The following is a 15,604-nucleotide window of genomic DNA, read 5'->3' on the forward strand; positions in this document are numbered from 1 at the left end:
GGGGGGCAGGAAGAGTGAGGAGGAAGGAGAGTGAGACAGTCCGGGGAGATGTGACTGCCTTCAAGCTTCAGACCTGTGTGAGAAAATGGCTCCCTGGTCCGTGTGTGTGTGTGTTTGTGCGTGATGCGTGGGGGCAGCTGCGCTTTGCTCTGCTCTGGTTGTCGTCTTTATCTGCTGAAGCGTCTCTTCCTCCTCCTCCTCATCCTCATCGCCCTCTTGTCTCTCTCTGGTCGGCTACAGTCCCAGTGCCAAGAGAGGCTCTTGTTTCACTGGAGTCTCCGTTTCACACCCTTTTCCTTCATCGTGACACCAGCTCTCTCTTTCACTGGGGAAGCTGTGTACATAGCAGTGCTGTAAAGCTTTGCTTGCTTGTTTACTTTTCCTTTTTTTTTTTTTTTTAAACTGTAGGCTGAGTTTAGACACCAGTGTTATACGACCCACTGGAGAACTGACTACTGCAAACTGTTTTTATCTGGGGATATTTTTTTAACTGGTTTGATTCGTGTTCATACATTTGCTTGTTGTTTCATCATGCTTTTATTTTCTTTTGTTTTATTTTTTGCTGGTGTCTTTCTTTTTTTTTCTTTTAACTAGCATTTTGAAAATGTTTTGCCAACACTAGATATGCTTTTATTTTGTTTGATTAATGTTGAAGGATATTCTATGATTTGTCATTTAGAGGGATTTATATTGTTTGTACCTCCTGCGCACTATTCAAAACAGTGGCCCACTCTTTGCTGTAACAGTCACGAGGATACAAACTTATTTTAATTTTTTCAGAAAAATGATAATGGCTGTGAATAATTGTGGCACTTCATGCAGTAAACAGAGCCTTACTCTGAGACTTAATCTGTGACCGAATCATAAAAGACAGAGCAGGGAGAGCAGAATAAATTCATTTAAAGCCCACTAATAGTCATTTTGTTGGACCTGCTCTTACAGAAATCCTTGGCTATGAAAATATTAAGGGTCAACCCTTCACTGCTGCTGTATGTTTATGTCTAACGCACTGGCTTTCCATAAAGAGGCTGGTTCAAGCAGCCTGCTAAACAGAAACAGACTCTGGGCTCTAGATCTGTGAGCTGCTGTCCATGAAGAACGGTCCTCAAGATTTTGGATGATCAGGAGCAATGGGACAAAACTCTGGAGTTGAGGGGGGAGGGGTTTTAATTCTTTTGATGTTTTCACTCAATGTGGAGTACAAAAAAGAAAAGAAAAAGAATAACATGTGATTATGTAGATTTTGCACTTGTCAACTACCTATCTGTGCATGCTTATCACCATTTCTACATGTAAGACCTTTCTCAGATGTACTTTTGAATACTAACTATTTATGTAAAGGTCATGTGACAGCAATCATTATTTCAGTGTATATCAGATGACACACTTAATGTCTGTGCTTTCTTTAACACAAAAGAGAGCTGGTTCTTGAGAGGCAAAGAGATTAACATCAGGTGAAAATAGGTCCAATACAGGAACAAAATGCCAATATCACTGGACCTAATGGTAACTTCCTATACTAGTTTGAAGACTCGAGGGGGAAAAAAAAGAGGCTCTTCCAACCGATATCGTCTCTGTGTTTGAATCAAATAATCTGTGGTGAAATTTGCACAAAACTTATATGTTAAGTTTGTCATCCCTGGACAGCCTGTTTGAACACTCATCCTCCTTGGAATTTACATGTCCTTGCCTGTCCACGCCTGATTTGTCTTGCCCTAAGGCTGCTCCATTGGGGCAGCTGACGGGGGTGATATTGGTTTTCACAGCAAAGACTGTGCAGTGACGCAGCATGCCTATGTATAGAACTTAATTCCCCTGATTAGAAGAAAAAAAAAAAAAGAAAAAAAAAACAAACAAACAAACAGTTAACGCTCTTGTTTCTGTAACTGATTCAGGAAAAAAGTTCAATAAATGTGTCATGTTTGTAGTTAATTTTAATTCGATGTGGTGGAGTCTTTTTTTTTTTTTCCAAGTAGTTTAACAGTATTATACTGAGGGGTGTCAAAAGGACCTGACACATACTGATTTGAGACTCTATACTACTATAGAAGGGTTTTTATTGTTCCTTCAGATTTGTTTGGAAAGTACAGTCACCAGGCTAAAAGCTAAAATTACATTTTGGGAATAAACTTTGGACCTTGGTCAAAACACCAAAAGCATAACAAAAAGTCTTTTAAGGGCTGATTTTGGTCCATTCTGGTATTTGTGCTAAGCTAAGGTAACCAGCTGCTCAGGGAGCCTTCTCTTTAGCACACAGATTAAATAAAATATAACGCTCCATAACAAATTGAATAAGCATGTTTAAAACATGGGTGATGTATGATTTCATGATACAGCAATTCATGCTCCAATTCTACTGGGCTATTTTTAGATCAAGTCAGTAGCTCATATTTACATTTTGATTAACTCCTTCAGATCAATAGCTGTGCATTAAACTATAATCAATGTTCTGAGCCCACTCAGATCTGAAATATTTCACTGTGTCTTAACACAATTGCAATCTACACTTTTACCTTCAATGTAGCATTGAAGGTAAAAGCAGTTGTTATCTGGTTTTGCCCTGACAGCCTGATGCCCACTCCTTCCTGCTGCTGTGTGATCCAGATTCACACGCGCCCAGTGCTGCCAGACTCTGTGGAGCTGGCTGCACTATCAGATGTCCTTAGAATGAAATGGGCTGTTTTATCACCTCACCCAGTAGCAGCTGTCTCCCAGGCATCCACATACCTGCAGAGGGTGATACATGACCCTCCTCATGCCTGAATGCGAGCTGGTGTGCATCAGTGACTGGGATGGTAGGGAAAGTCATCCATCACAAGGCCGCCACCTCACTGCTCTGCAGTCACTGGAGAGGAAGTATCCTCTCAGGTGCGCTGGGGCCAAGGAGTGATGGAAAATTGCCAGAAGTGCACTTTATTCCCTCGGTTTAATTGACATACAGTCAGGAAAAGTCAGATATAACCTGCACAGTCTGGCATGAGATGATGGCATGAGGGAGAGCAAAGAAGTCAGTTGAGCAGCATGCACTCCTTATCCACATTTTCAAAATCAAATTTCATGAACTTTTCACGGCTTATCCATGACATTTAAAATGATGTTTTATCTCTGCTGACTGCAATGACAGACAGCTGAAGGTGTCTGAATCAGCAGGGGTGCTGCAGGATGTCTAAAAGACCAAATCCATGCAGGAAAATTACAAATATTCTAACTCTGGTCTTATGTGGGGATAGGTAAAAATCTTTACAAAATGTTCAAACACAATACACGAAAATGTTTAGGTAACATCATCATCACAGTGCCAAATTCGTATAACTGTTGTTGCATGCATGTACAGAGATGTTGGTATTTGAATTGTGATTTATGCAATTTTCATATCACCAAAAGACCTTATAAAATGGATATATATTAGCAGTTTGAAATATGGAGATCTAAGGCAAATGGCCAATTGGATATTTCCATTTGTTCTTGTCAGATAGTAGTCAATCACCCAATAGTGAACTATTTTTTATTCTGTTTCCTGACAGAATAATTTCCTTTTCTGATAAACAGGACAGAAAGTGCTGCCCCGTGCACTTTTTACCTCAATGTCAATTCCTAGCTTCAGTGGAAAATGCTATGACCTATTCTGTGGAGAGATATAAAAGGATAAAAGGAAATGACAAGTCAAAGAAATACGCTTGCTTATCTCCCAATGAGCTTTCAGCCAGAGGTGCAGAGAGGAAACATTAAGTTTGTCGCAAGAGGCTTCACTGACAGGACAATACTTACACCTTCCTGTGTCGTGTATTTTGGTTGGGTGACACTTGTAAAAGCAAGTGATTCATCAAAGAGGTAGTGAAAACAATCAACTAATTACACACATTTCAGACCTCATAAATCCAACTGATCACAGGCATTTTTTAATAGCTTGTTTGACCTGACAGTAGCCCTTAAACACCAGAAAACCTCATACACAGAGCTACTGATTTCAGTTAACAGTACCACCAGTCCACCACAGGTTGTGAGATCTGAGTAATCACTGAGATGCTTCAGTCAGGGATTTGTCACCAGCTTCAGCCCGGAAATTATTCAGTGGTGTTGCGACGGGGCATTTGCTCCATGCTGAGAAGGCTAGGGGACAGCCACTCACCAGCCTCAGGAGTCATCTGGGTTGTGGGGGTGTGGACCACAGTGCTCTGGGGAGTGGGGGAAACCACTTCAATGGACACATCAGCGTTACCAGGCTGGGGGCTCCCTGGAATATTTGTCATAGCTGAACCCACTGGAGACAAGCAAGAAGAGTGATTGTTAATTAAAAAGTTCACTGTTGGTAAAAGCGGACATTGCCTACTGGTCATTTAGAAATGTCTGGCACCCCTAAAAACTTGATTTCTGAATAGAATTCAATACAAGTTCAATATTAGTTGTCTAATTCCAATTATAAATGATAGTAACCAATATTGTCAAAAGTTCTGGGCTGAAAAAATTATGAACCTGTTTAGCAAACCATGATTGAGATAGTTAGTGTCACTCACTGTGACAGCTTCAAGGTTATTGTGATGAGCTTTTGCTATCTGCCAGTAAGAGGAAATGGTTTTGAGTTTATTGATTTGAAGTTATGATGAATGGCCAATCATACCATGATTATTTATGCCATGATAAGAGGAGTAAAATTTATTTTGCTAAATTTACACATTAATGACTACAATTGTTTCACTGTCCATTTTTCAGATACACAAAATGTAACCTTCATTAATGTTAGTGTTGAACGTATTTATAATTAGGAAAGAGGATATTTGAAAAAAAATATTAACTGCAACCAGCACATCTATGTTTCACTTCATGACACAAGTTAACAGTTACCAGTTGCGAGGCAAACCATTTGCCAGGGTAGCTAACCACTCGATAGGGACAGAGCTTGCACTGATGGTAACACTGAATAGGTCATGCTACAGTCAAGGACAGTCATTTAGTGATTCATGAGCTGTTGAGATCTGCACCTGTCCAATGATTCATGACCTTTTGACCCGGAGGTATCATCGTGTATCTGCTCTCTAACTTTGCTCTTCGCCTCATTGTTCTTCTAACCATCTCCAACTAATTCTGATTTCAGGCTGTGAAATGTGAAATGGCATAGGAAGTATCCCATAACAGTCTCCTCAGATCAAATGGGACCAGTGCAGCTGTTGCTAGATCAACTTAAAGGGCCTATAATGCAGGAAGGAGGGGTCCTCCCTGGGTAATTTCTCCCTCTTCATTTCACTAATTTACCTTCTCTCTACCTCTGTCTCAGACACAGGCCATTAATCAGTCAGTACTGTAGGGCAGTGTGTGCCCCATTTCATCAAAAACACAGCAGGGAAAACCAGCAAACAAACTGCAACTTCAGCACCAATTCGCCCGCCGACCCGCCTCTATCTCACACATTTCTGTTTTTTTTTTTTTTTTCATCCTCATTCATTTCAGAGGATGAAGAGGTTAGAAAATGGCCTCTATACAGCGCACAGTTTGGGCTGTCTCTTTTCTACAGATGCACACTGACACACACACTGACACACACACACACACACACACACACAGCTAGAATGTCAGGTCAGCAGTAGTAATGCAGTTTTGGTAGCAGTGTCTATTAGCAGTAGCACGGTGGCACCCCAGTGGAAGAATGGTTGTCGGCCTGACGCAGCTGCAGTGAGCTCCTTTGTTGTGTGGAATGTGTCAGTGTGGGAACAAGCCTCCATGTGCAGCAGTGGTGTTTTTTTGGGAGCAACACATAACAGAGAACCTACCACTGGATGCACATACGTGTGTGTCATGCACATCAATCTACAGTCCATACTATAGGTGTAGCAAGTCAACACTGACCCGAGAAAGGAAAATATACTTTACACTCAACAATAAATAACAAAACATTCAGATGGTGAGTTGAGAAATTTTATAGCTTCATCCTCTGGGGGCCATGACATTCGGCACAAAATTTCATGTCCGTCCATCCAACAGCTGTAGGATGGTTTAATTTGGACCAAGGTGGGCATATTAATAGAGAAACAGACTGACATTGCTATCTCTTGAGCCAAAATCACAATTAGAACAATTTGTAATCGTATTTGTGTGACTTTCCGTTTTGTTGTTGTTTTTATAGAACCTAAGTAAAAATTTTTTTTACTTAGGTGAAGTTAGGTGAATGCTACAGTAGCCACATTCTTTTCATACACTTTATTTCTCTCTTGCTCTGCAGTACTTAAAGGTTCTGATTGGGTGGATGTCACTTGCACAGAGTACCACTGTATGTTTGTGATTTTGTGTGTAAATGTTTGTCAGTCCATGCATGTGTTCAAGGACAAATTTTCTTCTAACTCTTTGAGCTCTATTGCAGGTCAGTCACAATAGACATGGGTCTGCATTCTCAGCTGTTCTACTCTGTCCTTCATGTGTGCACAATTTGCGCACGCATGCACACATACTCATTTTGTACTTGTACAGTGTTTTTATCTCCTCTCCTCTTCATTCTATATCCGATCTTTCTTCCCCCCCCCAATCTATAGCCCCAATCCTCTGCTCTATCTATGCCATGCAATAACACCCTGAGCCCTGCAGACATTTTCAATCTCTCCTTCACTGTCTATCTTCTCTCTCTTCCTCAAACCCGCTCCTTGTCTCTTTCAAAATCTTTGCCAGTTTCCTTTCCTCTCTTTGTCACTGCTCACAGAATCCTCATCTCCCAGCTTTAACTTCAAAGCCACTCTAGGATGAACACGAGGCCAGTTTTATGTGTGTGTAGGCTGATATAACTGTTTAAAGATGTATAGCACCACACATCTAGGTTTAGCTATAGGTTATAATTTATTTTGTTCGACTGTATGTGTGTGTGCACGCGTGACAGCAATGTTTGTCAGCCACCATGAAAAAATTCAATGGTATTGTGTTGCCTGAGGCCTGGCATTTAATGCTACCACGTGAGTGTATGTGTGTGTTTGTGTCCATGTGCACTCTCACCTCGGCTCTCTTGCTGGGCCCATAACTGCTCCACGGTTTTCACAATGTTGTTGTTCTCTCTCAGTTTTTTTTGCCACTGACGCAGCTCCTGCACATCTGGGCAAGACCTGGTCTACAAAACACACACATGCACTCAGTACACATGCAAAGGCAGCACATGTGTGAATTCACTAAGCAAACATCAATAAACTAATTAAGTGGCAGGCTGGCCAGCACCAATAAGTCACCAGTGACATCTAAATGAGGTAAAACAACTTAAACATGCTGGGAGATTACAGCTGAGCAGCCTATGACAATGGCCTGAGGACCTGATTCAATTACATCGCTTCATTTTGAGAAAGATTATTCTAAAATGTACAAATCAGGGCAATTGCTATTAGCATTATTAAAGCTTTAAGATATTGAAATGAAAGAGCTGTTGCATGGTATTTTTGTACAACATGGTCAGTCTGTAGTACCTCTTTTGTTGGCAGAGGAACTCCGTGTTGTTGTTGTTGGTGTGTGTGTGGGGGCGGCTGGCTTTCCTGAGAGATTACTCAGCATACTTGCTGCTTTAAATTAATAGAAAATATCACTGAAGTTCTCACCCTCCTTTCCCTTCTTTATCTTCTCCTCCCACCACTAACTACGTCTCATTTTCTTCGTAACTCCCTTTCCTCCTCTTTTCCCTCCTACAGTCCTTTTCTCTCATCTCCTCCAGTAGCCAGGTAGATCTTTCCTTAAATTTATATCTTATCTCAGTGCCTCATTCTCTTGTTTTCTGACATGTTGATACTCAATCCCTATTCATCTTCGTCTTTCCCTTGCTGTTCCTCCCAAGACTCTCCTGTGAGTTCCTGCTTGTGTGCCAACAATAGTGTTGCTATTAGCAGTGGATATAAAAGTAAATGCCTGGTGATGGGTTGAGGAATGGCGAGTTTCAATGGGTAATTCACAGGGTGTCACAACACCACAACAGCCCCTCTGCTGATGGAGGCAAAGCACAGAAATGGAAATGAGGGGTAAGGGTCAGCTGGGGCGCGGGAGCTGGAGTCGTGTATGCTCACCACTGCTTATGTCTGTTTGTGTGTGTGTGTGTGTGTGTGTGTGTGTGTGGCCATCTCTACTCTGTTTCACACGTTTGTTGGTGTGCTGCAAAAAAGGTTGAACCTTCAGTTTCCCTCAACATTGTCTAAATGATAGAAATATTTGATGGTTGTATCCATGGGAACCCCGTGTACTTGCACAGATAAAGACAAATCTAATTTTTTCTTAATTCTAGAAAAGGTGGCACTGTGAATATACAAGCTTTCTAGAGGATGCTGACAGTTTGTGTGCCACAGCAGGAGACAAAGAGCTGAGCTGAGTGTTTGAGCGTTTTCAAGCTTGTCTGTGTGCATCAGCACAACTGATTAGCAGGGATGAGGTATTGTTTTGACTCTGTGCACGAAGCTGTTCTGAGACTCTGTGTTTTATGTGTGCTTGTGTAAGTGATGTAAGTAATGTCCAGCCTGTTGTTCTTATTGCAATACAATAACTCGTTGCTATAATCATCTGTGCCACTGCACATGTGATAATCTGGTTGAGCGTACACGTGAGTCCGTCCTCTCATGCTATGTCAGGAAGGTTGGGATCAGAATGATTAGGGAAAATTAGCAAGACACTGCAGGGCTGCATGCCTCACATGCGTTATTTCACATACAAAAGGACAACCAAAAGGAGATGGACACATGCTGAAAATTCACACAGTAGCACAAAACGCTATCAAGAGGGACTCCATCCTCCTCCATCTCTCAAAGCTCACACCATCGGCAGCACAAGGAGAACCCACAGTAATGCCCTCCTCACCCTCTCCCTCACACGCTTTAATCCCACAGCACAGTTTTTCAGGCTGCCTTCCTTTTTGAGCGAAGCTGCCTGTGAGACCAAACTCCTTTTCCAGTTTCACACTCTGCAGCAGCACAATGGCTTCTGCATGGAGGGACCGGCTGCAATTGCATCACCAGCCAGACTGACAGGCTGTATAAAGACACAGCCCCCATAGTGTGCTCCAGCAACCCTCCACACTCCATCCACCCAATGATTCATTGCCTTTTTGTTGACCAATGCTTCTATCAAGGCTTAACCCTCCAAGTGTCCTATGTTCTGATCCATGCCTTGGTAGACTATACAAACTCAGTGTTTGCACTGTGACCCTAGTGTCCCTTGTAAAAACACTTAAAAGGTGAATAAGCTCAAAACTAGTCCATATTTCAGACCAGGAGGGATAACAGAGCTGCCAGTGTAGGCCCATCCATCAGATTCTTCTGCTACTGTCCCTCTGTAGGCTTAGAGAAAACAAAGAAGAGCCACAGGACACGAGATGTCCTGAGTGCCAGTGACATATTTTCTGCATGAGTGTTACTGCTCCTGACCCGGCACTAGCTTAACACTGGACCTGAATCCAAACCATTCATTTATCTCTGCCCTCAGATCATTTGGCTGGAATCACAGACCTACTTCTGAATATACAGCTCACACTGTGTGTGTGAGTGTGTGATTCGTTCATCAGCTCTATTAGTTTATGTCAAGAGGAATACCACTCAGTACCCTCAGTGCCCCACTTCTTAACAATTAGCAGGCTGGTTCATCCAAGAGTGATTTTCACAGACCAGTGGGAACAGTAAAAGGGCGTATGGGGTCTTTTTTTTTTCCCCAAAACAACTTAAGTTCTTTTTGATTAAAAGGGGGGGGTGTGCCTGTTTGACCCAGTTGAAGGGCTGATTTGACAAACTGGGTACTTGTCAGAATAAAATGCACGACAAAAAACATTTCCATAAATATACATTTTAATCCTTATCTTTAGCAAAAACTAATCAAGCTGTGTGTTATCATAGTTACCATGACACCGTGACAATGGTAGTATGGTAAACTTGCTGTTCTCATGAGCCACATTCAAGTGGAAGGACAAGCTACCTTCGTGGTTGTTTAGGTTGGAGGACAGTTTCTTGGCCAGGAATAGCAGCTGGAATCTTTGCTGGTTGACTTACAACTGCTCCCAAATAAAAATAGTCTGGCACACAGCCTCCATAAAACAGCAAGGAAGCTCACTGGACGTGTCCTGCTGTTACCAGATAGGCTAAATTCAACTTATTTACTGCTAGCTAAAGCTGGATTTACAAGACAAACTCTAAAGTGGTATTAATCACCACATCTATGTTTCATTATCCTTTTAAGTCACACATACAGAGAGAAAGAGAGAGGAAGGGGGTTGTGAGGCAGAGAGAACTTAGAAATAGAAAGACAATAACAGTGATTTATTATGCCAGGTAAGGGATGTGGCTAACCACAGGGTGTGTGTGGTGGAAATGAATAGGAAAGATGTTCTTGCTTCTATACCTGACCACAGCCCCGCAATATTGCCTAAGTGTGTGATTCCTATTTATTACACTGCTACTACAATACTCTAACTCAGCTGTTTAGACCTGAGAGAGCCTGATAAGTCCTAATGCTCCGTAGTGCATGTGTATGTACTGCATGTGTGCATTACAGTAGCAGGCATGGATGAATGGATTAGAGTTGGGCTGAGGCACACAGTGTAAAGAAGATTATGTAATATGTTTAGGGCTAGCAGCTCTTTAGAGTTCTACGTGAGTGAAACGGAGTCAGTCACAATGTCTGGGTCACAGATGTGAGCCATTGTGTGTGAGTGTGAGTGTGTGTCTGTCTCTAATGCTTTCCTTCTGGAGTCCTCAATACACTTCAATGAAAGATCAATAATGAAGCACTAAAACTCCAATCTATGAAAACGCTCACTCTCTTCCTTCCTCCTGGCCCTCCCTATGTCTTACTTTCAAAGACATACGCTGATACACTTTTGCACAAACACACACCCTCTGCAGTCAGTGCTGCGTCAGGCAGGTTATATAACAGCAGCATTTGTAAGAGTGAGGGTGAAAATGAGGGTGTGAGGAGGGGGATGGATAGAACAGAGCATATTGGTAAAATGTGAAAAATGTTTGCTAAAATTTAAATCGGCAAACTCATCAAAGCAAATTGTGGGTCAAATGTTTGTTTTTGTTTTTTTGTTCTGGAGTGCTTTTCTGCAGCACAAACCATAGTAATCCGGTTATACTCACATAAACTCTCGGAAATATTCACAAGTATTTAAAAGCATCAATCAGCAGACAATGATGAAATATAGCCAGTTATTGTTAACATACATATGAAGTCAAAGGGCTACAGTACAATGAGAGTATAGACAGAATGTATTTATGATGAAAGAACATAAATGGCAATATGAAACATTTACATACTGCTTGTAAACATGTATATATACATGAAATTAGGTTTTACAGTACATCTTTGCTTCACAACTGACTGTGCTGATATCCTTGTCTCTGGTATGCTGCATACTGTGCTGTTAAACTCCTGTTTTTCTTGAGCCAAGGTAATAGCAGCCATAGCAGTAGAATGCCTATGAGGACATTGCCTCAGTGCCTCCCCAAAATAAATCCATCCTGTGTCTCTTAAATAAGTCATGATTCTTCATGTTCAAGTGTTCAGGCTTTAACCTAGGACCCTGATTATGCTCCATTCACAGCTTTGTCTTCAAGTCTAAGAAGCCTTATTCTTCATCTCTCCCACTACAGACATCCCATTTCTGAATTTCCTTCCATCCTGCACTATTCCTAATTCAAAAAAGACCTTCTGCAGTATCGTTTTGCCACTCCTTCCCTTTATGTTATCCATTCATCCATAAAAAATTGTCCCAAACATAGTCTGGATTTTATGCTTCCAGATATAACCTCCCGTTCTCTCTATATTGATTCTCTCTCTCTCTGGCTGTGTCAGTCTTCTTCTAACTCCCTTGGAGCATCTGTCTGCAGTGCCATCAGTGGCCTAATTGAACCTTTCTCTCTCTCTCAGGTCAAACTGAAAAGAGTAGTCCATAGCAGGAATGGGCAGCTGGCTCACTGCTGCCACCTCATGTGAATAGAGGTCAATTAGCTTTTGCGCTGTTAAAGAAAAATGGCGAGGAAGTGTTGCCCCCTGCTGTAGTTCATATGCTAAAGACCAAAACCAACATGAATATGACCCCTGCTTACATGAGAGGAAATTAATCTTTGTGAGTTTATCTTTGTGTGAAGAAACTGTGGCTGTTTGCCTCTGGTTGGGTCTGTGCATATCTATTTATATCAAAGTACAGAACACCACAACACCCACTCAGGAGGGAATTAAAGCTCAGCATCACTGATGACATAATCAAGCTTCTGAATGAAAGTGCAGTTGTGGTGGTAGAGGACATGGACTTGCACAGTAAGATTGCACTTTGGGCCAACACACAGGAGGATACCTATTGTATCCTAACAGACCCACACAAACACACATACACATGTGCGGACAGACTTGCTGTGGCCTTTGACGTAATGGCAGGGTTCATTTGTACTTCCCACCTCAAAGACTTTTTTTTTTTTTTTTACTAGGTAACTTCTTAAATCAATTTGGAAAGACTATCCCAGACAGGCATTGAAGTTAAATCAATATTTTGCATTCTATTTCAGGCTTTTAATTAGAAAATCCCCTTTTAGTTTTTTTTTTAGTTTATTTGTTTATTAATTTTCTTTTCATAACTCTGTTATCATGTTTCTGTTAACGCTATCTGTCTGCATTCCTTGGTCTGGTGTTTTTCTAAAAGTTTAGACAGACAGCCTGTTAACATGATTTTGCTTCCAGTCACGTCCTTGTGTACTGTACCTTGTATCCCCTCCAGAAAGCCTGGATGAGCAGAGCAGCCTGGTCTTCATTCAACAGTAGAAACAGGGGGATGGGACGTCTAGGACTTTGGATAAAGAAAAAAACAAGAGAAAATGTATGACAAAAGACAAGAGAGGCAATGTGGCGATCACTTTCACAGCTGTGTCACAATGTGTCTGTGCATGTAATAGATTAAATTTGTTTTTTGTATCATTAGATCCTGTGAAATTAATGTTGTTCTACACATTACACTCTGGAGTTTGGAGAAGAACCTGTTGACAAAATGTAATTTCTTGACAATGATTTTGCAGGCAACAGCTGCAGCGTGTGTGTGTGTGTGTGTGTGTGTGTGTGTGTGTGGGGGAGGGGGGGGGGGGGGGGGGGGGGGGGGGGGGGAGGAAACCCACTGCATGCTGAGGTGATCCTTGACAAAGGGGATGTTGTGGAAGTTCACCGGGACCTGTCCTTTCCTGTGGGGGTTGTGGCTGAGGAGGGAGAGAGAATGAAAAGATGACAAAACACTTACAATATGACATTGGAGCAAGTTTATGGGTGAGCGGAATACTGTAGAGTTTTTGAGAGTTGAAGGCCTTACTTGTAAAGCCACTCAGTTAGGAAGTCACAGGGATTAAATGCTGTAATTTTTCTCTGCAACACAAAAGAAAGGAGTCAATTCTGTGTAACACACAAAAACTGGAAATAAATAGTACAAGTGAACAGGTCTTGCATTTACAAGCAAGTACAAATGTATTAATAAAAGTCAACTGCCACTGGTATATATTTGTAAAAAGAAAAGCAATGATTTGAGAAATAAATACAACAAAATATAAAGATAGAGAAAATAGAAACACTCCACTTGCAAGTATTTAAGAACCGCACTTAATCGTAGGTCTAGAGTGGAGAGTGCTTGTGAAATCCAAAAAATATATTTTCTCCTTGATCTCTGCTGCCTTTCAGTTGTTGAATGGCACTTGGTACTTAACTATTGTGGGAAGATCACTTAGCTGAGTCCTTCAGCACTTTGGCCTTGATGTGAAATTAATTCTTATGTATTATTCTGGCCATCAAGTCATATCATCTGTTGAAGTCCACAAGTGTTTAAGTATTATGTGTGTCTTAGTGCATGCTTTTAGTGTAAGCGGATTACTCTGTAACAGACTTTAGATACTTTTTAGAAAATGTACTAATAAATTAATGTTATTATAAATTCAGTGTCTCCTTTCTTTTCTTATATTTTGTACCCTGTCCTATGAGAATCATGTTAAAGCTAGAATGCCGTAAAAAGAACAGCATGTGCCTCTGAGGCATAGGTGACGGGATGTATAAAGTGGAAAAATGAAAATACTTTTGCAAATTACTAACTATTTAATTTTTATTTTTGCATGCTAATTGTAAGTGTAAGTAAATGTACATTACATCAAAGGCATTTGCCATTTTTCCCATACAATCCTGAACAACAAATAAATTCTGCTCAATTTCAAGTTTGAAATTGTTTTCATTTGATCTGTTGACTGTAGTTTGGGGAGATTCAGACCTGAAAACAACCATGTTTCTGAGCTTCTCTTAGTAAAGCCTCCAGTCCAGGCAACAGCAATGGAAACACGCACCTCTCCATGAAATGGATGACAGGACCTGTCAACAACAAACCCACAAAATAAAAAACATTAATGGAAACATCTTGGCTGGTTTTTTTTTTTTTTTTTGTTTGTTTGTTTTTTTAACCGTTTGGGTTATTGTTTTAGTCTGTTGTAAACTGTTTCAAATTGATTAATTCTTTGTGTGTGCCACATAATTTCAACACAATATTTGGGGACAGTTGCATTATTCAATCAGAAGTACTGTAGAAATAGGTTTCAATGATTTTCATTATCAGTTATTTTCTTTACAGATTACTCACAATATAAAATTTAAAGAAAACAGTTATTATTAGTAACATTATTTTAAAAATAAAATATTTGCCAATCATTTCAGACCTTCAGTCCAGGTTTGTTTCTGGGAGCCCCAGAGCAATTTTAATGCTCTAGGCCTCCTTTAGAGGGTTCTTATGTTCATGGAGTTTTGGAGGCCACAAACTTTGAGCTGCAGACTGGAACATCTGACTTGCTGGCGGAGGATTTTCTAAGACAGAGCAGCCAGCAAGAGCAGGGTGGCAAAGAAGCAGATCAAAGTCTCTCAGAGGACCATCGTCTGCAACCACCTAAAATCAAAGACTGTGGTAATTACTTTAGGGACATGTAGCAGACCGACGTTGCAGACCTGTACAGCTGACCTTGGCTGTGGTGAGCCCATAGCCGACCGGAGGGTGAGTACTGGTGCTCAGTGAGCTGCTTCCTGGCCACACAGCACTGGGAGGACTGGGATGTTCAGCTTCATGCTCTCCAGAGACACATCACACAAATTTTACTTTTTATATATTAAGAAAAGATTGTACAAATGGGCCCTTCTTACCTTCACACACTTGCTGCCAAAGTGATTTTTGGTCACTAATTATCTTCGCCATCTTTCTTGTTTTCTGCAGTGGTCGTTAAGGACTCGTTGGTTGCCAAGGAAGTAGTTAGACTTCCTTCCACGCGCACTTCCGGTGTAAATCCAAGTTGGAGCTACCGAGGATGATTTCCACTGGAAGATAACAGAAAAATCACCAGATAGTAAAAAGATGCATGTTATTCTTATACTGACTTCTATAAATTAAAACCTTGCCAATTGCGCAATGCGCTCTAAAACGTACCTGATGGATGCCTCTGAAATAGCCGCTGGTAATGGCGTCGATCCCACCCTAAATGCTTTGTAGCCACATTAACAATCACTTTTTGTTATTTGAACTGTTTTTTTTTTAAACACAATATATTTTCCATTCGAGCTTTTTTCAAATAATTAAATAAAATAAAAACAAAAACTGAACGTCTAATCCGCTGAT

General features: G+C 41.0%; 1 protein-coding gene across 1 annotated transcript; it reads right to left on the reverse strand.

Annotated features, from left to right (window-relative positions):
• Positions 1–3,575: 3,575 nt before the first annotated feature.
• On the reverse strand, positions 3,576–15,187 carry iqck (IQ motif containing K). Its single transcript, XM_029509111.1, has 9 exons — positions 15,136–15,187; positions 14,957–15,063; positions 14,736–14,884; positions 14,222–14,321; positions 13,283–13,335; positions 13,095–13,172; positions 12,688–12,772; positions 6,973–7,084; positions 3,576–4,261 (listed from the first exon to the last, which is right to left on the reverse strand). Exons 1-9 carry the CDS (start codon positions 15,185–15,187, stop codon positions 4,065–4,067), a joined length of 933 nt encoding a protein of 310 aa, XP_029364971.1. The 3' UTR covers positions 3,576–4,064.
• Between the last annotated feature and the right edge of the window lie 417 nt (positions 15,188–15,604).

The sequence above is a fragment of the Echeneis naucrates genome, chromosome 8 (genome assembly GCF_900963305.1).
Source record: "Echeneis naucrates chromosome 8, fEcheNa1.1, whole genome shotgun sequence".
NCBI lineage: Eukaryota > Metazoa > Chordata > Actinopteri > Carangiformes > Echeneidae > Echeneis > Echeneis naucrates.